At 34.6% G+C, this 25713-nt stretch overlaps 1 protein-coding gene across 1 annotated transcript in view; it reads left to right on the forward strand.

Annotated features, from left to right (window-relative positions):
* Positions 1-25713, forward strand: part of LOC138703251 (uncharacterized) — an 82638-nt gene that overhangs the window by 51163 nt on the left and 5762 nt on the right. Inside the window, exon 3 of the mRNA XM_069830979.1 lies at positions 18687-18852. Coding sequence (XP_069687080.1) covers positions 18687-18852 — 166 coding nt within the window. The remainder of the gene's footprint in view (positions 1-18686; positions 18853-25713) is intronic.

The following is a 25713-nucleotide window of genomic DNA, read 5'->3' on the forward strand; positions in this document are numbered from 1 at the left end:
CTACGTTTATAGCAATGTATTTTATTTGATTTCCTTTTTAAATTATTATATGTTTTGAGGTTATGACTTACAAAATCAGTGTGTCACAAATATGAAATACTAGTATTATTATTTTATATGTATACCCTGATGTTCTGTTTCGTTAGGAGGAGGGAAAACTTCACCTTCAACAAGAGTACAAAATAGTGGAATGAAAAGACAATGAAAGAAGCCATAAAACAAGTTCGAAAAAAATACGTGAGAGATGATTCATCTGGATTCAGTAATATGGTTGGGAAAACACCTAATGAAGATGCTGAATGCTTGTTCTGTACTTTTCTTAGTAGAGGTCTCTGACTTTGCAATTTTGTTAATCTTGTAACTTGTTAATAGTATTCCATAGTTGTACCACCATTTTTATGGAGAAAATATGTTAGATTTTGAGGATTTTTTTTTTCAAATATTTCATATTGTCTTACGAACTTCTAAGTCCGTGTACTATTCACAGGGACATTCAGCAATAAACAGGGCGATGCTTTACGTTCAGTATTAAAACATGTAGGTTCCAAAACGGAAAAACAAACTGGTCTTCCATATTTGTAACACTTACTCTAGGCTATATGAAATATTCTATAAATGAAATAATTGATAATAAATTAAAGTAATGAATAATAAAGGAAATAAATAAATAAATTAATTAATTAATTAATTAAACATGACATTAGGCCCCTTACGAAATTTAAATGTATTGCCCAAAATGAGTACCATCTGTGTCCAAAGATTTCTTGGAACTCAATTTCAAGCACACTGGAATGTCATTAGACATTTTGTCTGTAAGTTATTTTTATTTACAGTACAACAGTATTTTTTATTACCCACAGATCCCATAGACCTCCGCTTATGAAGAAGTTTATAAGCGTAGCTACATTGTGAAGGAACTCGTGTTTCCGGACACTCTCGTCTAAAGCGTTACTTCAATTTATTGTAACCTTTCTTTCTGACTAAATCTTCTACATTAGAAATTCTTTGAACTGCAATCAATTCCTTTATATGCCGAACACTAAAAATCACAAATAATGTCACAAGTGAATACAACACGCGTACATCCCGACTCCATCCAACTAGGCTGTGGACTTCTGTTGAGATTCCCCGTCATAGCTTTCCACAACATTTGTGACCTTGCTTACGCGGTTGGCAACTCCACTGCTCGTTGCATCTCACGGTATCATGAGATACATTTATAAAAATGTATCTACACGGTTCAACTTTTCTTTCAACTTTAAGCATTCAAGCAATGCATGCAAGAGTGAACGAAACGCATTCAATTGTGCATGCTTTTTTTTTACTATAAAATGAGAGCGCATGAAGCAATTGAAAGTTAGGTCTACCCATAGCCAGAGGGTATCTTGTGCGTATTTCGTTCAACAGTAGCATGTAGCGAACAGCTGATTGTTTTAGGTGGCCGTGAAAAAACTGAAAATTGTTTGGTGATGGTGGACTTTTTAAGCTGAAAATGGCTGCAAGTACGATTAGCTTTGTTGAAGATTATTGCAAATACTAGTTCCTATGGAGTGCTCAACCATAAATTTGCGAATCAAGTAGGCCTAAGTATTGGATTGACATTTGTGTAGACACAAAATCTGCATGCATCTTAATTGAACGTTCACTTTCAACTCGATTCTTTGAATATTCTCCCCAGATTGGATGCGTAAATGCATGGAAAATTTAACCGTGTAGATACACCTTAAGAGTGAAACTTTCAATATTGACATAAGAGTCTGCCTGGTTTGGCGCAGTTGGTATAGCTCTGACTTTCTATGCCCGACGTTGCGGGTTCGATCCCGGGCTAGGTCGATGGTATTGAAGTGTGCTTAAATGCGACAGGCTATTGTCAGTAGATTTACGGCCACGTAAAAGAACTCCTGCGGGACAAAATTCCGGCACACCGGCGACGCTGATATAATCTCGGCAGTTGCGAGCGTCGTTATATAAAACATAACGTAACATTTGACACAAGAAATACCTTCAAGATTTCCTTTATTTGTTTTCCTGCAATTGAAACCTTATATTAAAATATTGTTCATAAAACAACTCTTTTAAGTAGGGAAAGGGAAAGCAATTTTGCGAAGTGAGCAATTTCATGTACGGTACCGGTAGTCTATTATTTCAGTTTCATGCATGTAACTGCACAATATATGTTATCAAATTTTGTATAAAATAATGAAGCCAATATTAATTTTCTTTTGTGAAAGTAGTTCAGTGTGTTTTCATTTCGTCTTTCTTTGTTGTAAGTTTAGACTACTTGCTGAAAGTAGTGAAGATAGTATGCTACATTCAATTCTAAATTTTGTTTCTAAAGTTTGAGCATTAACTAGTTGTGTGTGTGTGTGTGTGTGTGTGTGTGTGTGTGTGTGTGTGTGTGTGTGTGTGTGTGTGTGTGTGTGTGTGTGTGTGTGTGTGTGTGTGTAGGGTAGATTAATTTTCTGCAATAAATACGATTGGGAAATTCTTCGCACAAGGTAGGTAGGCGTAGTATTATTTTTTTGATCAGCGTGTTCAGTGGTTATTCGGCGTCGCAATTCAAAGTGTATCGGAAATGGCCGGCAGATTTAATATGGAGTAGGCCTACTCTGTCAGGGAGAGGGTTTTCACATGCCGTAAATAAAAAACTCGGAACATACTTATAGTGTCATAATTATATTTCATTAACAGAATTACACAAAAATATTGTATAAATAGGTCTAATTAAAAATTTAACATAGATCCAAATTATAAAAAATTCTTCGGATTCTTGAGAAACGAGAGGAAATAAAAACAGAAGAAAATAAATAATAGTAGAGTAAGGAAATTTGTAAAAAAAAAAAAAAGAACCAAAACCAAAAAGGATATTTAAAATACTATTTCAGAAGACTGGATTCTGAAAGTCTATGTGCTATAGTTGTGTGTAGTATGTGGGGAAATGAAAAGGAATTGTAGTGTGTGTAAGTTTAAAAAAATTGTAAGAATTATAATAAGTGGGATTCTACTGTAAATGTAGTAGCTACTCTTCAATATAATATAGAAGCTCATAGTATCATTAAGCCATTTTGTGTAAACATTACTCTTTATGTCCTTACTCGTCCTTAATAAATATACAGTGTGATCCGTTTGGGTATGGATAATATTAATTTATTATTATAAAGCTATTTTGATAATAGGAAAAATCTCTTGCCAGTTATATTATGATTAAAAGATGGGAGTTTCCATACATGACATCAACAGTGCATAATCTGAAAGGGCAATTGAAAATCGTAGATGATTAAAATGGCTACTACAAATCAACAACGGGCACAATGTGTTCTTTAGTATGCTAAATTTGAGATGTTAAAAGAGTTCAAAGGGAATTTCGACGTGAGTATGGTGTGCGTAATGTACCTAAATACGATTCCATAATGTTGTGGTATCGAACATTTGTAGAAACAGGTTCAGTATTAAAAAAACATGCAGGAGGTCGCAGGCGAAACCCAGTACGAGAAGCAGCTATCTCTAGGCTTGGTCCCCAAACTGACTTCTTTCATGTAGGGTTTTGTTAAAGACATTGTCTACTCACAGAAACCCAGGAACATTGATGATCTGAGAGTAAAAGTTATTTAATCTTTTCAATAAATCACTCCTCTTATGTTACAACGGACATGGGCTGAATTTCATCACCGTTATGAGTTGTGCAGGGTGCGTAATGGAGGTCATGTTGAGCTCTGAGGAATCTCCCATCTTTCAGTGTTGTATACACAAAGTTTCAACAAATAAAGTTCAGTAGTAAATGTTTTACGGTGTTTTTATTTTATCGATACCCAAACGGATCACTCTGTATAGCATGATATTTTTTTACTATTTATGAGAAGTAATATGACGTGTCCGCTCACAGTTCGGAATAAGTAAATGATTCTTTATTATTATTATTATTATTATTATTATTATTATTATTATTATTAGTGTTATTTTTGTTATTATTATTGTTACTGTTATTATTCTTATTATTATTGTTATTGTTGTTATAGTTATTAATTTTATTATTATTATTATTATTATTATTATTATTATTACTACTACTACTACTACTACTACTATTATTACTACTACTACTACTACTACTACTACTACAAAAACTATTTCAGAGCAAAGAATTTATTACATTTCATTTCTACATTCCTAATATATTGTAACAGAATATCCATACACAAACAGACAAAATGTCAGTACAATACACATACAATAATAAGGCCTATATTAATATAATATTGTAATTTATTCTTCAATGCGCAATATCTATTAACTCTCTTATAACGGTAATAAAATATGGCATAACGAGAACATGAATGTCACATAAGGACATAAGGACTTTAAGGAAAATGTTGTAGATTCTCATTTTAGTGTCATTGACACGAAAAACTGGCCCGCCTCATGTCACTAAGACGTGCACAGTAATGTTTGGATGCTCTTCCTAGATCACTATCGGAAGCTTTTACTACCCTCAAGATTTCGCTCTAGCCCAGCCTATTTTTAAACATTGCAGATAATAGATTAAATGAGGGAAATGTTGTTGATGGAATAATAGAGGGTAATGGGAATATCCTGAGAAAAACGTCTGCATTTACATTGAGCGTTACACGGTATAAACCAGGCTTGCAAAACTGGGCGACAATTGTGGCGTTACGTCTCTCACCGGAATACGTCACTCACCCCTTCCTTCCACCCCCGCGTCATTGACTTGGTAGTCAGTGTCTGTCTTAAGTTATGTGATTGCGTACGGGCCACAGATACGTCATTCAACGCCGGCGGACTGTGGACGACGAACCAACGCTTTCCCCATGCTTTCCATCCCTCTCTCTCCAGTTCTGTATCCCTGGTATAAAGTCTCTCTTATACACAGTAAGTCTGGATTCCTATAGTACTGACTGTATGTATGATTTCAATCATTCACAAACACAAACATACCTCGCCTTATCTTTGCTCCTTCTTCTTCTTCTTCTTCTTCTTCTTCTCTTTTTCTCCTTGTTCTTCTTCCTTATCAAGGATTGGTTAAATCCCGTTCCGAAGCCAAAGAGAATCATAATAAACTGTCTCCATCTTTTTCTCAGCCGTCCTATATCATGTCTGCCTGAAAGTTTATAAAAATAAGCTTGCAGCGGTAACCTATTAGGGGACTTCTTTACATACGAAAACTCTGCGGAGATGGAAGCTATGGGAAAATGTAGTAAAGCGTCGTGCAGTTGTTAGTTATGTCTCTATAGAAAATCTTTCGATTTAGAGAGGGTAACCAAATATGAATTTCTTATAGTATTTATTTGTTCTGAATTAAGCCAGTTTTTATTAGTACTTCAGAAATATATATTTCATTATGTTCCTATGCCTAATTATGTCGCCTTACGGCGATCGCGGTTCCGAGTTTAAATTTCGGCGATGTCGGAGTTGTATTTATGGTGAACAAAGCCAAGATTGTGAGGGATTTTCTCGAGATTCTTCCGTTTTTCCTCCGTCATTCCACTAATATTCTCTACAGTTCCCATTCCTTTTCCGTTTTGAAAAAATGGCATCTTCTGTGTTTGTGTGACGTCAAAGCTCCTTCCGCCGCAATAGGCCTATATATTTTCCTCGTTTATTCAGGGATTGGTAGATGCCAGTGGTGGTGAGTTCTAGACAATTCATAGTTGTGTATAACTGGTACTGAAGCCCCCACAGGTTCCTGCTTGCCTGACGGGAATATGACTCGTACATATATAGATCTATGATGAACGGTGGATCGTCACCGGAGATATGATATGAGGATTAGAAGGCTGGAAAAAATGCGTAGTATGGCGGATGGTGGGGCCGGCTTAGCCTCGCAGCACAATTGACATGCAACTCATTGCATCACGAGTGCACAAAAACTTCTTTAGGCTGCAGTGAATAGGGAAGCTCCACGTCTCGCTCATTAAGCACATCTATTTCCCTATACATTTAGGCTCGGCTATTAGGGATCCTAGATTTTAAATTCCAAATAGCGGGACACTTTAAACAAAAATAACTAAGATAATTAGACCTATTTAAGCTTTAAATGGCATTTCCAGCTGTACTATTGCTGGAAGGCAAGGATGCCGCCTCTTCTGGGTCCTGCGAACTATAGCTATTTTGTAAATCCGTTTATCTGAGTCAGTAGTTTGCAGACCCAAGTATCCGAATCAAAATCTTACGATTTTTCGAAAAAAAGTAAAAAAATCTCCACACTGGTGAAACTAGCGCTGAGGTAGTTCCGATGATTTCGAAAGTGAAAATCTTTGAATTTATAAGCTATTTTTTGTGGAGATGCAGTTGATCGTATATGCAAGGTATAACAAAAGCCTAAACTAACCAAGATGCAAGGTGTAGGTTAATAAACAGAGTACGAAGGGAACTACTTCAGCGCTAGTTTAGTCCCCATACTATAATTACAACTTTCAGCGTGACAATGTCCATCCAATTTTTTTTTTTTTTTTTTTTTTTTTTTTGCCAGAACCATTTCACTGTCATTCATATATTTGTTGGGGAAATACGAATTGATTTGTTCTGCTTGTCTCTCCCGCAGAATCTGCTTCTTTGTATTTATTGGTTTTAACATGTTTTTGAATATCATTTCTATCACCATGGCCGATTGAAACAAGTAAACTTGTAAATAATATAAAACACTTTATCTATGTCATTTTCAACGAAGGAAATTCGCGTTTTAAAACACTCGAAAACCTACTGTAGACCTACATATTTATGTTATAATATACCAGTGGCGGTTCCTCGGGGGAGAGAAGGGAGGAACATCCTCCTCACATTTTCTTCTTTTGAAAGTAAATACCAAATAAAATATGTGCCTTGAAATTCGAGGAAGATTCGATAATTTTTAAGTTCACAGCTATAAGAAAAACTCGGTTGATCGAGTTTTAAACGACGCGCGCTCATGTGCTATAGAAAACTGTGAGAAAGATGCGAGATTGTCTGTGTGGAGGAAAGGCACTCCATTCCTCCTCTACTGCAATTGTCTGTGTGGAGGAAAGGCACTCCATTCCTCCTCTATTGCAGTTAACACACAGACAACAGAGCACTAGCGGCCAGAGAAAGAAGCAGAGTTTTAAAGTAAGTAAATGAACGGAGAGGGAGGAGATCCTCCTCTGAATCAGCGCATGGGCGGGAAATAGAAACCGACTGGTTGTGCAGCAAGCTCGCTACCGCTGCCATCTAACGATGCTGCATTCAACCGGACTAGCTATAACACATCTAGGAGGAGACACAACAAAAACAGTTTTAACGCAACGTTATGAAAGACACCATATAAACTTTTTTTAAATTATAAATCAAAAATATTATTCATTGCACTTTATATAGGCTACTATTCATGGTTTGAATCTTTCGTGGATATTTGAAAGTTAAAGTCGGGTTTATGTAAAACAAAGAGGAAGTAGTTCTACGTAGTTGGCCCCTGAAATTCACTTCTAGTCATTGTTTACTAGACAGGGCAACAGCCAAGTTGTCAGTTTTGTACAAATATATTTGAAACAGAAAGTAGGTACTGCAAACTACATTATTTTTAACATAAACAATTAATCGGCCACCGGCAGCTTTGAACAATAATGGTAGTATGACTTTACAAGAACTGACATTGTTCAAAAGCCGATTCCCGGTTACCTGATTGAGGTTTTTTCCGGGGTTTTCCCTCAACCCAATATGAGCAAATGCTCGGTAACTTTCGGTGCTGGACCCCGGACTCACTTCACCGGCATTATCACCTTCATCACATTCAGACGCTAAATAACCTTAGATGTTGATAAAGCGTCGTAAAATAACCTACTGATTGACTCAAAAGCATGTGATACTGAACTTGTAAAATGTAGCATCAAGACCACGTGGGTAGGTGCAGTGTTCTCGCTTTCCTAACAGATTATTTCCCATTCCGATTTCCGTAAAAAGTTCCGGTTACATGTTAGTAGCTAGTCTCTTCCAATACGTGTGATGCTGTAGTGTGCTCGAAAAATGCTACGAGGTTGTAATTGTTAATTTGCGCAATTATTCAACAATGAATGGAAGTGAAACCATAATATATTTTGGACAATTTAGGAAACTCAGTTTACAAGAACAGATTATTGCTATACAGAAGGGAAGGCCAACCCCAACACTACCTGGTCTTACATGTATGCATGTAGGCTAATTTGTAGCATGTTTTATTCAAGAAGGTGTCATTTCGTGCTGATAACTTCTTTCCTCCTCTTAAGAATAATGCAGGAGCCGCCACTGTAATATACGTACCTTAAGTCTAGTCGAAAACACACACATTCGCTGGCATGTCACTGTTACTAAACAAAGAATCCAACAGCATGTACTGACTTGCCTTCCTTGAGCCAGCTTTGTCAACTCGATTCTTAAAAAGCCGCTATGAAACAGTGCAGAAACTGCTAAATTGCTATATTTGCAATGTAAAGAGAAATTATTTTCCCGCTGTGAGTGCTGGAAACCACGCTAAATTCCTATATTATCAATATAAATTTCGTAAATTTTACCCGTTAAACTAACACACTAATGGCCGGTTTCACCAACCTTCGTTATCATTATAACGTCTCGTTAAATAATTTAATGACACGTTAGTCAGTTTTTGTGTTTCACCAAGTATCATTATTGCTAACGCATCTTTAAATTCATCGTTAATTTATTAGGACCTATTCGTCGCGTTAAAACAGTAACGATGCGTTAAGAAGTCAACAACATGGCGGACGTAATTATTCGATGATGAAGTTCTTTATTTAGAACTTCAACATAACGACGAACTTATATGTTGTAATAACACTCGGAATAATCATTTTGAAGATTTAAGTGATAAAGAATTCCACGAAAGCTACACATTAAGGAAATAAGTAGTAAGAATGATTCTAGAAGAAACTGAATACCGGTATACTGTTTAGGTTAGAATACGACAGATAGAAATCACCCACTTAACGCCTCTTCAACAGATTCTTCTCGTTTTAAAATAATGTTGCGGGAAGTTTTGAAATAGTAATTGATGATATGAACGGGGTATCAAAAGCTGTATTGTCTAGATATGTGAATAAATTATCAGACGTATTACCAACATTACAATAGTCATTATTTCTATAGGCCTAATAAGCTTATAGCTAAATTTTATGTTGTCATAGATAACATAGATTGTGTACATGTTCCAATCGTATATCCTAGCAGTAATATAGCCAAAAGATTCTGCAATAGAAGATCCTATTTTTCCTTCAATATTCAAACAATTTCATAGGCTTATGTAACGCTCCGCATAGAAAAAGTGTGGTTAAACTAGCGCTGAGGTAGTTTCCTTCGTACTCTGCTTATACACCTTGCACATACGAATCTGTGACAGGTTATGTTTGATTAGTTTAATTTTTTGTTATGCCTTGCATATACGATCAACTGATTACCACAAAAAAAAATCCCTTATAAGTTCAACGATTTTCACTTTTACCTCAGAACTACCTCAGCGCTAGTTTATTGAAATTGTAATAGGTTAGAATACGACAGATAGGAATCACCCACTTAACGCCTCTCCAACAGATTCTTCTCGGTTTAAGATAATGTTACGGTCTACACGGATAGCACGACATTCCAAAGGAGGATGCCTTTTAAATGAAAAGGGTGCAAAGAGATTTTCTTTTAGGAGACAATGGATACCCCTTAAAATCCAATTTAATGACATCTCTCCTGAATCCTGTCACACAAGCATGGCAAAATTGTTACAGGGTACTAATAAATCTGCATGAAATACAGTGGAAAAGTAGTATGCAATTTATGGAAGAGGCGATTTCCCGTCCTAAATTTAGGCCTAATATAACTGCTTAGAATGCTTTGTATATAATAAATTGTGGCATCAATTTTTAAGCTGTCGACCTTGTAGTCCGCTAAATTTTCTCAGATTTCCTTTAGAAGCTACAATTTAACTGCTCTACATTCCTATTATTTACATTTGGAAGCAGCTGTCTTTTTTTTTTAATTGCTGTATGACAACATACTGTATTTAGGAAGATGTTCTTAAAATTACTGCCTCTTACCCGTTTGCCTATGATTGTTTCTTCATGCCAAACAAAGTCAGCCATGATCATATGTAACCAATGAAATTCGCGATTTCGAAGCCATGGTTGTATGAAAAACAAAACATGCAAGATACAAGTACAAAATCCCCTCGTTAGTAAACGCCTGTTAATTTTAAAGATACGAGGCTTGGTGAAATAGTCAACTTTTAAAGATTCCGTTAAAATTAAACGATCCATTTGTTGACAAGTCGTTTGTGCTGATTTAAAGAAGCTTAGTAAAACCGGCCATTATCATATAGGGTAAACATTGGTAATTTCGTGGCAGTGGTTATTTCGTGATACTTTTTCTTTGCTCTTTCGTGAAACAACCAATGGTGTTACGAGATTCAAATTTCCGCCAAGGGATTGCATATGTTGTCCGGTTTCCAGAAACATACAGCTATGCTTTGTGTGACTATTGTATTAGCTGCTTCAGTGAGCTTTTATGTTTGGAGAGAGCAAGTTAGAGTCGATTTCTCAGGCGTATAAATTTTGTGGATGTTTGTAATTACATTACAGGCTTATCACTAAAGATAAGCATATGCTATTTGGTACAATGATTTATTATATCTTAATGCAATTTTAGAAAATGTTTTTGTAATTTTAGATACAGCTGTAGTCGCATATAGGCTTTAGCTTTACTGTTAGAAATCTTAGTTGTTTGAGGCGAAATTTTGTTGAGCATTAAGCGTTACATTTTGTACTATTTTAAAAATTGTATTACAATACGAATGTTAGAAATCTGAAGATAAGATGTGATAACAAAAAAGAAAAGGGAGACGCAATGGGTTCAGTGTAGCTGCTGTTTGATTTGTTATAATGCTAAGTGCCAATGATAAGTGCTAGATGACCTACTTGCAAGAATTGTGACAGAAGATGAAACATGGCTCCATCATTTTGGACCAGAGACAGAGGCAGACAATGGAGTGGCATCGTACAAATTCACCAAAGAAATAGAAATTCAAAAGTGCAACTTCGGCAGGAAAAGTTATGGCTACTGTGTTTTCGATTCAGAAGGACTCTTGCTTGTGGACATCATGCCACAAGGAACCACCATTAATTCTGACGCGTATGTGGCAACTCTCAAGAAACTTCAAGCTCGACTGAATCATGTTCGACGACATCGGGAGAAGCAGGATGTTCTGCTATTGCACGACAACGCACAGCCATAATATGTCAATCACAAGACCACAGACCAGATCAGAAAATTCGGATAGACAACACTGAAACATCCCCCTTACAGTCCTGAACTGGCACCATGCGATTACCATCTCTTTGGTAAACTGATGGATCCCTTCGCGGAACGAGGTTAGATGACTCCCTTGTGTACGCTGCTAAAGAGTGGCTCAGACGTGTTGGTCCAGACTTTTACCGTGCTGGTCTACAGGCCCTCGTTCCTAGGTTACATAAGGCAGTTGAAAGGGACGGAGATTATGTGGAAAGGTGACATTTTGTTCCTAAAGGATGTATCTACATTCTGTGAAAATAGCAAAGCTGTAAGATAAAAATATAATTTTTAAACAAATGTTATGCATTACTTTTGGAGTTACCCTAGCAGTATAGGCTATAGTAAAGTCCGTAATAAAAGTGTTCAATCTTTCAGGGCAAAGAAGATCCCTTTTCAATTTCAATTTTTATTTTGATTTCACTTTATTATGTGTTGATATGTATTTCTATGTTTTCTTGCTATGAATATTAGACGGAATTACTATGTTTGAAGTTTTGTAACAATAATTGTGAATTTCATTTGACTTTAATGAATTTTTCCACAATTCTTCTACCTCTCACGAAATTATCAATGTAATATCACGAAATTACCAAGGTTATCACGAAATAACCAACCTTTTAGCTTAAGTTGTAAAAGTGGTTTTTGGCACTTGTTCAAGAACGTGTCCAGTCTTTTATGTCTCCAGATTTGTACAGCAAATTATCGTCTTTTAGGTGAAAAAATCGGAATATGGATATATTTACACATTTGCATTTTAAATTAATTTTCATGAAATTATCACGAAATTACCAGTGTTTACCCTACTGCTTAACAATTAAAATTTGATTCGCGAAGTGCAGGTGGCTGGTGAAGTGTCAGTCACGTGATCACGAGGCAGACTTATTGTTATGAATAAGTAGGACATTTATTTAAATGTATTGTGTTTTCTACAGCTATGTACTGTACATTACAAATATAAATATAATATTAAAATATTATATACACATACCTATTTCCATTGTTGTATGTTTTTACATAATTTATTACCTTCCCTGCCCACTCCCTGTTCATGGACTCACATCGTTAAACAGATGCGACAGAATATAACAATAACAATAACAACAACAACAACAATAATAATAATAATAATAATAATAATAATAATAATAATAATGATAATGAACTGGGTTTCAAGTCAGCTCATGAAATCATTAATCAAAACAAGATATGATTTATTATTTCATTTATTTATTTACTTATTTATTTATTTATTTATTTATTTATTTATTTATTTATTTATTTATTTATTTATTTATTTATTTATTTATTTATTAAAAGACCCTTGAGCAGCGCTCATAATTAGGGCAGTATATGTAATTTATAGCGACTACACAATTTGAGCATATTACATAGGTATACAAAAATCTATAAACTACTGTAATGTCATAAACAATTTAATTGCTACTAATTTACCATGCATAAACAATATAACATTAAATAAAACATTTAACTAAATAAATTATCATCTGTATCAATTATTTTGATTATATTGCTTCCAGCAATACTTAACAAGTTGTTCGTTAAATTTATCATTTTTGTTAATCAGTCTCATGCAATTTGGTAATAAATTATATTTTTTTATGCTACATAAAAATTATTTAATTCCAAATTTTGTTGTATTTGGTATTTTCAACCTCAAATTATTGTCTGTTGCTCTTGTTTCATATCGATGAATTTCTGCATTCATTTTGAATTTACAATTGAATCCTCTAGATTCAAAATCCTCTAGAGACCGTTTTGTTCACAATTGATTTATGCTCACATATTGTTTGCTAATAATTAATACGAATTATTTATATAGTTTGAATTCAAAAAGTCACTAAATTTAAAGCAAAGGGTTTGTTAAAAAGTCACTGTTAGGTTGAAAATTCCCTCTATTTGCCACCAGTTACTGTTAAAATTCTTCAATTTGTGAAAGTGGTTATAGGGAATTTTGAATCTATGGGATTCAATTATAGTGTATTTTTCTCTTTAGTAGGCTACTTCAAACATAAAAAGAAACATGGATTTTTATATTATATTTTTAAATTATTTAACACTCTCGCAACTGCCAAGGTTATATCAGCGTCGCCGGTGTGACGAATTTTGTCCCGCAGGAGTTCTTTTACATGCCAGTAAATCTGCTGACAATAGCCTGTCGCGTTTAAGCATACTTAAATGCCATCGACCTGGGTCGGGATCGAACCCGTAACCTCGAGCACAGAAGGCCAGCGCTACACCGACATGCTATCCAGGCCGACTATATTATATTTCAATGGCAGAATTTTTGTAATATTATGCACTTCAGTTGATGTTGTTAAATATGGTAGCTCATATAATTAAATATGGTAGCTCATATAACAATTTGATTCTTCTTCTTTGAATGACTTCCCATTTTTTTACAGTTTCTTTTTTACATGTTTCCCATATGCAATCCATATAAATGTGAATTGTGAATGTATTAGTGCGTAATATATACTTTTTATTTGATTAATTCAAAAAATACACTTCAGTCTATGCATGACACTCAATATTGATGTGATTTTCTGAACTATACTATTTATGTGATCTTGCCATAACAATAATTTATCTATAATTAACCCTAGATATTTGCACTTATCTACATATTCAATATTATAATATTATTTAACTCCTCTTTATCCTGTTTCTTATTAAATAGTATAAACTTAGTTTTACTTACATTTATTGTTAATCTGTTATTGGTTAGTCAATTTATTAATAATTCAATATCATATTGCATTGCATTTAATACATCTGTTTTTGTTTTTTCTGCACAAAACATTGCCATATCATTTGTAAAAATACTATTCCTTCCATAAATTAAATATTTTCAATGTTATTAATGTATACTAAAAACAGAATTGGCCCCAATACTGAGCCCTGAGATACACCATATGTAAAGTGCAGTACTTCACTTTTTTTCTCTCCAATCTGTACATATTGATATCTGTTGCTTAAATAGCTATTAAAGCATTTCAGTGCTATTCCAGTTATTCCTACTTGTTCTAATTTATATAATAGTATTTTGTGATTAACTGTGTCAAATGCTTTTTGTAAATCAATATATAAAGCTGCGCCTATATTACCTTCATTATATCTTCTTGCATTGGACCAATAGAATCGATAATTGTATACAAAGTGCTTGATTTTAAAAGAAACCCATATTGATTTTTATTAAAATAGGCCTAATTTGAACTCTCCAAATAATTTAACAATCGTTTCTTAATAATAATTTCCATTACTGTGCCTAAAATGGGAGTTTTTGTCAATGGTCTATAATTTGTTGCACTATTATGACTGTCTCCTTTAAATAATGGTTCAACTTTACTGATTTTCATTTGTTCAGGTATTTCTCCATTAGAGATTGAATCATTGTATGCTATGTAATACGAAATATTTTTGGAACAAGAATTTAGACTATTGAAAAGTAACATCAAAAAGCAGTACAAATATAGGTCTCGCGAGACATCTAGGAGGAACAGGGAACAAAGGTTTAAATTGGGACTTCTGGGATCCCTACCAATTATGTATATCAATTTTGATCAAAACTATGCATGCATAAAGAAGATATTAAGGAAAATAAAAACATGAAGATTCGCTTTATATGGATTATTTTCTTATATACAAATTCTTAAATTTAATGAGACGGAAAATACAAAAGTTGAAGCTGAAAATTGCCACGTAGAAAGCACTGTGCTCGTATCTAATAAAATGTAAAAGAATAAGTTTAAGTGCGTTTCACGCTTCACATCAAGTGAACGTTGCTTAAAGGAACTATATCACATCAGTGTTAAATTTGATTTAATTGATTGACATTGTGTGTACAGAAACCGTCATGTCATCGTCACTGTTGTTCCAAGATAACAATTTGACGAGGCTAACCTAATTTCGAGATGCCTGAAAAATACGAATCATTTTTTCAGTTTTCATTCGCCTAAGGAAGGACATGTAGGATGACATCACAATTGAACTTTTTAAATTCATATGTGATGTTCTGTTTCATTTAAATTTTGAAACAACTGAATTTGAATATCAGTGTTTCAATTCGAGTTATGAAAGTAATGCTGCACTTTTAAGTGATATAAGTTTACTTGTTACAAAAATAAATATAACTATTATTAGGTACTCTACACATTCAGTTATCTGCCAATATATTTCCAACTTTCTTCCTAATCATATTTTCAGTTATATCTTTTATCATGTTACTGTTTTGAAGAACTATTTCAGTTAATTTATCGTCGATTATATATTTCTTCAGAACATTAAACAAACAACTGACTTCCGCCTAGACCTTGTGGGATTACGTGTAAATTTGCAGCCATTTCCCTGGTAAAACCGTCATGTCACATCGAAACATTCTTCTCAAAAATACAGTAGTGGGCCGTCATTGATTTTGACGTTCTGTGATGTAGCCTCGTAGTATGAATATAGCAATTGAGAACATTATAGAATAATAAATATATGTTCATAAAGTTCGAAAAAATATTTCTTAACTTTTCGGTTGCTAGTTTGGCGAAATTCAGAATTAATAGATATCTTGCTGGTTTCCTATCGTCAAAATTATTCCGATAAATTTTGAGTTCCTCAAGAGATATTTTAAAGCATTTCAGCCAATTTTTTTTATCGTGGATTTCATGATGATGATGATGCCAGTTCCGTCTTCGCAGTGTTTCAGGTCCATCGTTTCATTGGATGCCCGACATCTCTCCTACCTACAGGTTTATATGTATATACTAGGGCCGGGATTCTTTCTTTACTCATTCGGTTTAAAATGGGTTCTACAGTTTTCTTTATATTCTTATATTTTTAATATTAAAAGTGTGATTCGCAAGAAGCGATTAGAGTCGTGCGATTCATCCACACGACTCATGTCGCAGCGGCTGTAACGACTACGCGGCTATAATCACATAGATTTGGCTCGACTGATATCACTAGTCCCTGTTAATGGGCGGCAGGGTTGTACATTTCTCGTAACAGTTGTTTTCTACATGAACATGTAAATTACGCTTAAAGTAGGCTATGTAGAAAAAAAATTGCATAAAACTATAAAATAAAAGCATTAATAGAAAACATGCTTTTCTGTAGTTATTTTTATTATATGTGAGAGGAAATATAAAGGCTTTAAAAACAAACTTCCCTTTCGGAATTTTTATATGACCTTAGCCTTTATTGGAACATTACAAACAGCCACATCCACATCATAATTTTGTAAGTATTGCAACTCGCGTGCGATCCGTCTTATTCTATGTTTTAATCCTAACCTTCAAATTCACAAATAAAAAGTGCTTTCTTTTTTAAATATGGTCGACAAATAAAATCAAAACGACAACATAAGGAGTTGTCAGAAGTGGCTTTGAAGTTACTTAATATCCCAGAATCTTCAGCTCAAATTGAACATATTTTCTCTAAAATTCTTGATTCTTAAACTGCCTATTGAAGGATGCATTGGAAGGAATGGTGAACGGGAGAAGAGTTCGGAGTAGAAGAAGATATCAGATGCTAGACGACATTAAGATACATGGATCATATGCGGAGACATAGAGGAAGGCAGAAAATAGGAAAGATTGGGGAATGCTGGGTTTGCAGTGAAATAACTGCCCTTGGACAGAACACTATGGATGAATGTCCGTAATATCACAAGAAACTGGCTGAGCTTTGAACATTCCAAGAAACGGCTTCAAATATAGGCCTATTACATCAAGTTACAAGACCATACCAATGATGAACACTAGTGTAATTAAGAATGTGTCGAAGTGACAATTTATAAACATTTAAAATATATAACAACAGCTCCTACAAAGTGTTAACCAGTGATATTTTCAGTATTGAAAGTAAAATAAACTACATTTAAAAATAAGTATGGGTAGTTAAAAGTTCTGTTAAGTCAGCAGGTGAAAGAATAGCTAAACAGAATGTCAAAGAAAAAGCATTCAATATTTTGAGAGGTGATAGTGTTCATCAAGACAAGAAAACAAAAACAAAATCTAATAAACATGGGTCATAAAATTAATATCTTCCGATATACTATATAAGTACTTGTTCGTCAACGCCATAGGAGGTGTTCAATTTCAAAGCTCTTGTTTTGTACAAAATTTAATTTTAGGAACCATCTTTATTTCACTTATTTTCTTGTTTTGACGAATACTAACACTTCTCAGAATACTGAATGCTTTTATAAAAATAGAAATAAGAAATCACATTGAGCATCTCCTATGTTGTCAATTAACAAGTAGGTAGGCCTACTTCTGTCTCGAAAGATATTGATTTTAGAATCCGTGTTTATTATACTTTTTCTCTTTTTTTATTATTACTACCACCTGTCAGAATATCGACTGTTTTTTAATCGAAATCACTGAGCATATCCTATGTTGTTGTACAAATACTAATATCTCGGAAGATATTAATTGTATAACCCATGTTTATTGTTTTTTCTTTTGATGAATACAATCACCTCTGAGAATATGGTATTTTTTTTTTTTACTGGAAATCACATTGAGGAACCTTCTCTGCAATGTTGAAGAATAAGTACTGATATATCGGTAGATGTTAATTTTAGGACTCAAGTTTATTAGATGTTGTTTTCTTGTTCTAACCCCTTTAAAAACATTGAATGTTCTTTTAACGCCCTGTATACATTTTTTATCTGTTAATTATGTTAATAAGTGCCTGTATAAAGTCTTTAGGAAACAATGATTTCGTGCTGAAACATATAAGAAAAGTTTAAAATGTAATGTAATTAAATTAGTTGGTTTTTTATTAGTAAACGAAAAAATTAGTTTCTTACGTTCACGTATATAACTTGTTAACCTTTACAGAGAAATTAACAGTAATTCCAAGATAGATATAACAGCAAATCTTACAACGAAGAGTGCTGTGCCACTAATTCAATTAAGAAATGTCTTCTATACTTGAAAATGCCACTGTTGTTTACTGATGTCATGCAAATAGCCACTCGAAGCGATGCGATTCATGCGACGATGCAACTATACTGGTCATGAAGACAGTCGGCTATAATCGTGCGTCTAGAGACTTGCAGCGAATAATCGCTCAGCCGCGCGTCTCCAGACGCCAGAGTCGCTTCTTGCTAATCACACCTTAATATTTTATAGGATAAAATAACAGGTAAAACTTGTTTGCTAGCGTTCAGTGACGTCAATGTTAGCTATGTTTTAGCAATTAAAATTATATTGTTTCATTTCCATTATTTTCATCGAAGTCAGAGAATCCCTGGCATTAGGTAACCGTCCTATTCTTCAGTTCAATCTCTGAAAGCCAATCATGAAAATCTTTCAAATGATTTTTAAACTTATTTTCGATACACTGACATAATTAAATGTGTTAATAATATGTTACAGATATCCAGAGTGTTCCAGACGACCAACTCAACAGTCTAACCCACAATGTCCTTCAAAGCATTGACAAGAACTCAACACTAAACAATTTTGAACAATGTCGAAAAAATAAAGGCTGCAGATTGAGATACGTCGCAGAATATGTAGACAGTCACAACACATTCTCACGGTGAGAATTGATTTTAATCCATCCTATTACTTATAGTATTGTTAGTAAGCAGTAAGTTTTAAGTGCACTTTTATGAAGTTCTGATAGCAACACTTTTCCACATGTGATAATTGCTATTCATTAGGCCTACTTGAGTGAGTAATTTAACGTAGCACGCCTTCTAAATTCGCAATTCATCTAACACGCAATTTTCAGTTGTCGTTTCGTCAACTGTCCGAAGACAGGTTTGAACTTCATAAGTGACACCAATAAGGTATCACTCGTGAGGCAACTAAGCCAGGAGGTAAGGGGATGATGATGATGATTAGAATTGGAAGTTTGTTCACCCCAATACACCCCAGCCTGAAAGGTTTTTTGTGCTTTTCCTAATTACTGATTCAGAAGTCAGATTCTACAACTTTAATTAGATGTATTATTCGCTTCATCAAATCAGAGTTCACATTTTGTTGTGGGGCGGCTTCAGAGATTACATACCTTTTCCGCTCTAAGCTCTCACAATCCATTAGTAGATGTCTTGCTGTTTCATCAGTTTTTATACATAAACGATAGGTTGGGTTTCCCGTGAACCTTCCTATTGTTTGAAGGTGTTTTCTGAAAGCACCATGCCCAGTTAGGAAGCAGATAGCTCTTCTCAATGATTGTTTATTCAACCTTAATAGAGTATCAGTAAGAATTTTACTAGGCTTTCTTATTATTAGCCTGTAGAGTTTAGTTCTGGTTTTATAAGATTCATTTGAAACCCACTTTTGTACAGCGGATTTGGCTTATATTGCACTTATTCCAAAGATGGGTTCTGGCCCTATGAATGAGATCTGAGCCCCTTTCTTGGCCAGAGTTTCACCTATCTCATTGTCGTTTATGCCTTTATGACCAGGCACCCAATACAGTTCAACTGTATTGCGGGACGAGAGTGATTGTAATTCTTGGTAACATTCCCATACTAATTTTGAATTGAATTGATGGGAACTGAGTGCTTTAAGTGTAGCTTGGCTGTCAGAGTGGATGAAAACTTGTTTATTCTCATACCCTCTTTCATAGCACAGGCTTGCACATACTTGAATAGCAAACACTTCTGCTTGAAAGACAGTGGCGAATCGGCCCAGACTGATGCTGCTGCCAGTCCAAAAGGGCTATAGCTCTTTTGTGCGTGTCTTAGTCGATTCCTCAAAGATGCCTGCTCCTGAGTTTCTTTTTAACCGGAAGCCGTCAGTATAGAATGGTGAAAGTGTAGATAATAGGGCAAGGTGGCCAGTCCCTTTCCTCCTCCATTGTATACATCGCTGAATGAATCAATAATTAATTATGCTAAAAGCTGTGTTAGGACATGTCCTCATATATAGAGAATTTGGTTTGTGAAGTTTTGAAAGCGTACAATTACTGATATTAAAGTTTTTACCATATTTCTCAGTTTTCAATTAAATAAGATTCAGTACCTAGTCGAAAATGTTTTCAAATATATTATTCAATGTCGTGTTCAAATACGAAATATTGTTTTTATTGATCACGTAAGGAGTATGAAATGTGGCCTCTTGCAATTTAACGACTACGAAAATACAAAGTATTTACTAATAATTCGTATAGTGTAAAAACTCACTATAGGCCTAAGTGTTATAGCAGAACTGAGTTATATGCCAATTCGAACATTGAATTAAGAGTATTCATGATTGCCATGAAAACTACCTTCATATCTTAATTTATTTATGAACCTGAACTTGTAAGTTAGTCCTGGATTACTAACAGAAATTTTAACTAAAAGTGAATTATTAAAACATAACATTAATAGATGTGGTTTTCATTTTCATTCGTAAAAAGATATCACTATCAGTGTTTGAGAGACGCGGATTCTAAAGATAACAATTTGACACGTATTGTATTACAAATTATTTTATTCCAATTTTTTTTAAGTAGCATATGCATAAGTTACACACTAGCCACACACACAAACATATGTGAGTTGTTTCCCTTTTGAACTGGACCGTCGATATATATATATATACACTCGAGAGGAAATTAAATGCAGAATAAATATGGAAAATACCTGCTATTATTCAATTCAGGAGCTTTTGTCGTTCAGTCTTTTAAAAAGACCGGTTGTGAAACTTGGACTCTCACTTTGAGAGAGGAACAGAGGATAAGGGCATTTGAGAATAAGGTGCTTAGGAGAATATGTGGAACTGAGAGGGCTAAAGTTATAGGAGAATGAAGAAAGTCACACAACACACAACTGCACGCATTGTATTCTTCACCTAACATAATTAGGAACATTAAATCCAGACATTTGAGAAGGGCAGGGCATGCAGACGTGTGGGTGAATTCAGAAATGTATGTAGAGTGTTAGTTGTAAGATCTGAGGTAAAAATAGTTTTGGGGAGTCCGAGACGTAGATGGGATTATAATATTAAAATGGATTTGATGGAGGTGGAATATGATGCAAGGAACTGGATTAATCTTGCTCAGGATAGGGACCTATGGCGGGCTTATGGGGGGGCGGCAGTGAACCTCGAGTTCTCTGAATGCCATTTGTAAGGAAGTAAGTAAGTAAATATATATAAATTGACGCATATTGTTGCCTAGGCCTATGTGGTTGACCTATACTCAGGGGCGGCTCGTCCATAATAGGTGCGGAACTGCAGCACTCCCTGCTTTGACAGGAAAATAAAAATAATATTTATTTTAGTTTGTAGAATTGTTACAGCTTTTATTGGTAAATTGCTTTATATTTCACCTGGCCGGGAATATGTACTATTATCTTATGCATTACCTTTTTGCGCGTCGACTGCATTGGAATTGACACTGCATTCAAAGTCGTCCTGGGATCTGCAGGGTGGGACAGCTGATAGAGAGTGTGTCTTGCATGGTCAGGGGGTAGAGAGGTGAAGGGAAGCAGAGGGAAACTGCCGCTATTTAAAACCCATATTTCGCTGCAGTGGCTTGCAGAGCCAGGCCACAAGGGAAGATTTCTTTCCTCCCCTCCCACACCACTGCTACGTTAAATGGATTCTATATTCCCTTGAAACTTAATGACAAAATTGTTATTTTCTCTTCACATACTTACTGTTGTAGAATCTTATCGAGTTAATATAACGAAATTAATATTCTCTTTTGCCTTATTATTCCGTATATACCCAGCCCCCAGCAGAACCTAATATTTGCCTTAACTCAAAATGATTGCACGAGTAGAATCCTTTCAATATAGCACGTAAAATACGAAAGAGACTTCTTTTCCACTTTTAGAACATTGTTGACCATCAGTATATCTGAGTGTTGCTTTGGTGTGACGTCTTAGTACCGTAACTTAACCAGTGCAAATTTGGAAGCATGAGTGTGTGTGAATTACAGAATATTAATTTTATATTTCTCAACTTTCCCTTGCGGAGAAGATTTATGTAATGAAGTGAAATTAAATGGTCGTCCGTTACTCGACTTAAATCTTATTCAAGCTTCATCCAGCGGAAATAGTGCATATATATGTAAGGAAGTATAACAATGAAATTGACGCTAAGCATTTGTGGTTATGTGGATGTGAACAAACAAAATTCTGTATTTTGTTTTCCTTGCCTCCTCTTCGGTGGTGATACTGCATAGACTAGGAGTGGTGTGACAGATTTAGGACATTTGCTCCTAAAAATTAAAAATCACGAATCTTCGCTGTCTCACCTGAAAAATGTTGTTTCATTGGCAATGTTAGGCAAAACTAATATTGCTGCGCAACTAAGTGAAGCGAACAGAACAAACATTCTCAAACATAATCAAGAAATGAGAAAAAATCGTGAAATTATTAAAAAATATTGATTTTGTGGCCAATATGAACATGACATGATGAAAAAACGATTCGAAGAACCCTGGTGTATTTCGTGGGTTGCTGCAGTTCGTGAGTAATCTAAACGAGCTTCTCAAAAATCATTTGGAACGTGCCACTATTTAAAGGTAGTTCTAAAACAATTCAGAATTAACTGGATTTTTGCATGTTGAGTGTCTGCCGATCTGAATTTCAGACTGAAATCGATGGTATTAGTTTTTTTTTTTTTAGCGATTATGGCAAATGATGCTACAGACATCTCCCAACTAAGTCAGGAAGTTTTGATTTTTCGATATGTAGTGCATTTATTTTTGTCCTATACTTATTAGTAATGATATCAAGAAGTGAAATTTGTATGCATCAAAATCTACTGCAGCTCCCCCAATCCACAAATTCACGAGCCGCCACTGCCTATACTAATGTGGTAATTCTTTACAATAGGTGACAAATAGGTCTATGTCATTAAACCTTAATTAAGCCTTGCAAGAAATATAGGAAAAGAATTGAGGAGATACAGAAATAGATTTAGGAATTAGATAATAGGTAAAGCTGTGTCCTTTACACTCCATGAAGGCACATGTTTTCATAACTTTGGCACTAGAATGAGGTGTTATGTTCGGGATCACCACCTTTTTCCTCAGTAAAGATACGATTCTCAGTTTAATAGGAGAGTGAGTGGAGGATGAATTCATTGTATTACATGCTACACATTGAAAAATTAAGGTATGTATAACACAATACAGAGTTTATGTTAAGATTGACAATCTTGCTGGATTTATAATATTCCCTTCTGGTAGATGGCACCATCAGTTCATGTGTCATAATATCGTCCCATTTTCCATTTTGCTGCACTATATGCATGACTTTATTACTTTCGATATCGAAAAAGCGGCTTTTGATATATGTATGTGCTTTTGCATGCCTGTGAGTTCTTTGTGCAGTCTTCCTCATCAACTATTGGAGAATATCCACCACGACCACCACCACCACCATAATTGGCACAGACTATAGTAGGGCTAGAAGGCACATGTCCCACATGGATTGAACTGTGTGGTGCATGGCCGCATATATTATCAGTCAAATTATTATTATTATTATTATTATTATTATTATTATTATTATTATTATTATTATTATTATCACCATCATAATCATCATCACCACAACTATTAACCATCACCATCAATATAAAATACTAAAATGTGTCATCATCACGTCTGTAACCTAATATGTGAAGTTTTTTTTTAATCACCGTCGTTGCAATGCAGTATTTTCCAGTCGTATTAAAAGTGAAAGAACTGTTTATTAATATATGATGTATTTTTTGTCAATAAGAAAAGTAGACCTAAATGCGAACCGAACACCGCGAATCCATGAAAGGTAATGATGGAAAATATTTTCCACAACGGAATTAGGTGTTAATATGAAACATTTTAGTTTATGGTATTTACTCTACTTACATATTTTTGTAATGCACACATATCTATAAATGTACTATATCCAGTGCTACTATAAAATGCAAAGTTGGCATGCTACAAACCCCGCGTTTTCGAGGTCTCTCATTACAAAATAAAGAATTAACCAAACAAACAAATTAAAATTTTGGGGGGAAAAAAATAATGTTTCTAAGCTGTCTGGTGAAAATGGCATCTCAGCGTATTCTCACAATCTGCCATTATCGTTGTTTATATGTCAAGAGGATAGCATGCTGAATTGTCTTTATTCATACATAAACATTGTTGTATCGTCTTCCTTTGTCATTTGGAAAATTAAAGCCATTTTTATAAAGTTCACATGTTTATGTCGAAAAGACGTCGACTAGCTTCTTCTAACATTTGTTACTGAGATACAGTGCTAACGTTCAAGCTGTTTTGTGGTCTGTCAGTAATGTTTCTGCTCTCTCTCTCTCTCTCTCTCTCTCTCTCTCTCTCTCTCTCAAAGGAATCTCATTGAAAGATGAATAGCTTATTTGTATTCCTTGATCAGTTACGGTCGTTTACTCCTGGCCTGAAAAGATTATAAAGAGGTAATCAAATCTTATGAAATCATATCCAGGAGATCTGGAAGAAAGTTTCGGTAAAGAATTTGTGCTCTATTGAAAAGTGATTTTGCTCTAACATTGATGCCAAACAAGACCTTGTAGAGTTAGGTTCATATTCATATTCATGTATGTAAAATTGTACTGTTTGATAGCTGACAATTCTTTGGAGTTTCGTTTTCCAAATACAAAAAAATGATTTGCGCACCTATTTGTCACTCAGGTTACAAACTGCAGTGAAGAACGCTCATTTTCAAAACTGGAAAATATTTAAAAAGGAACCAAGGAGCGTTATGGGTCAAAACAGATTGAACAATCTAACTGTAACGAGAATTGAACGTGAACTTCTGCGTAAAATACACATTTACAGTAGCATAAAAAATATTCGTATCCTAAATCTTCAAAATTGGACTTTTATGTTTTGGTTTTATTATTTTTTATATCTGGCATTGATACTTATAGCCCATGTAGGAACAGAGTTATATTTTTATGTCGACTACTTAATTTTTCATGCATGATTCCCTTACAATAATGCGACTATCTATTACGTAATATATTTGAGTGTGAACCAGAAAACATTGCTTTCCTTCACTACTTTATTCATTACACGCAAGTAAGCCTTACCGGTATATATTATTTTTGTCTAAACCATGACAGACTAGATAAGGTGACCCGTATTAGCGGAGATAGTCTCTTTTTTTGAGTCTCTGTCCTAGATTTTTTTGGAGATAAATCAGTGCTCAAAAATGTCTCTTTTTTGCAACAATGACTAATGAGGATAGGATTTTCGCAACAATATTTCTTATAGGCCTATACTCCTCTGTACCAGTGTGATGAATACTTTAAATAATACTGACAACTGACAAGTCTGACAACTGCGCAGTTTATATTATTGGTATCTGTACCTGCAACAGTGTGGGTCAGGCTTGAGGAAGTACTCGGTAGAAATAGCCGACTATAGTTGCTCTGCACTATGGAAAAACGATGCCAGCCAACTAATCACTAACTTGTTTTGTTTTATGAA

The sequence above is a fragment of the Periplaneta americana genome, chromosome 7, assembly GCF_040183065.1.
Source record: "Periplaneta americana isolate PAMFEO1 chromosome 7, P.americana_PAMFEO1_priV1, whole genome shotgun sequence".
In the NCBI taxonomy this organism is placed as follows: Eukaryota; Metazoa; Arthropoda; class Insecta; order Blattodea; family Blattidae; genus Periplaneta; species Periplaneta americana.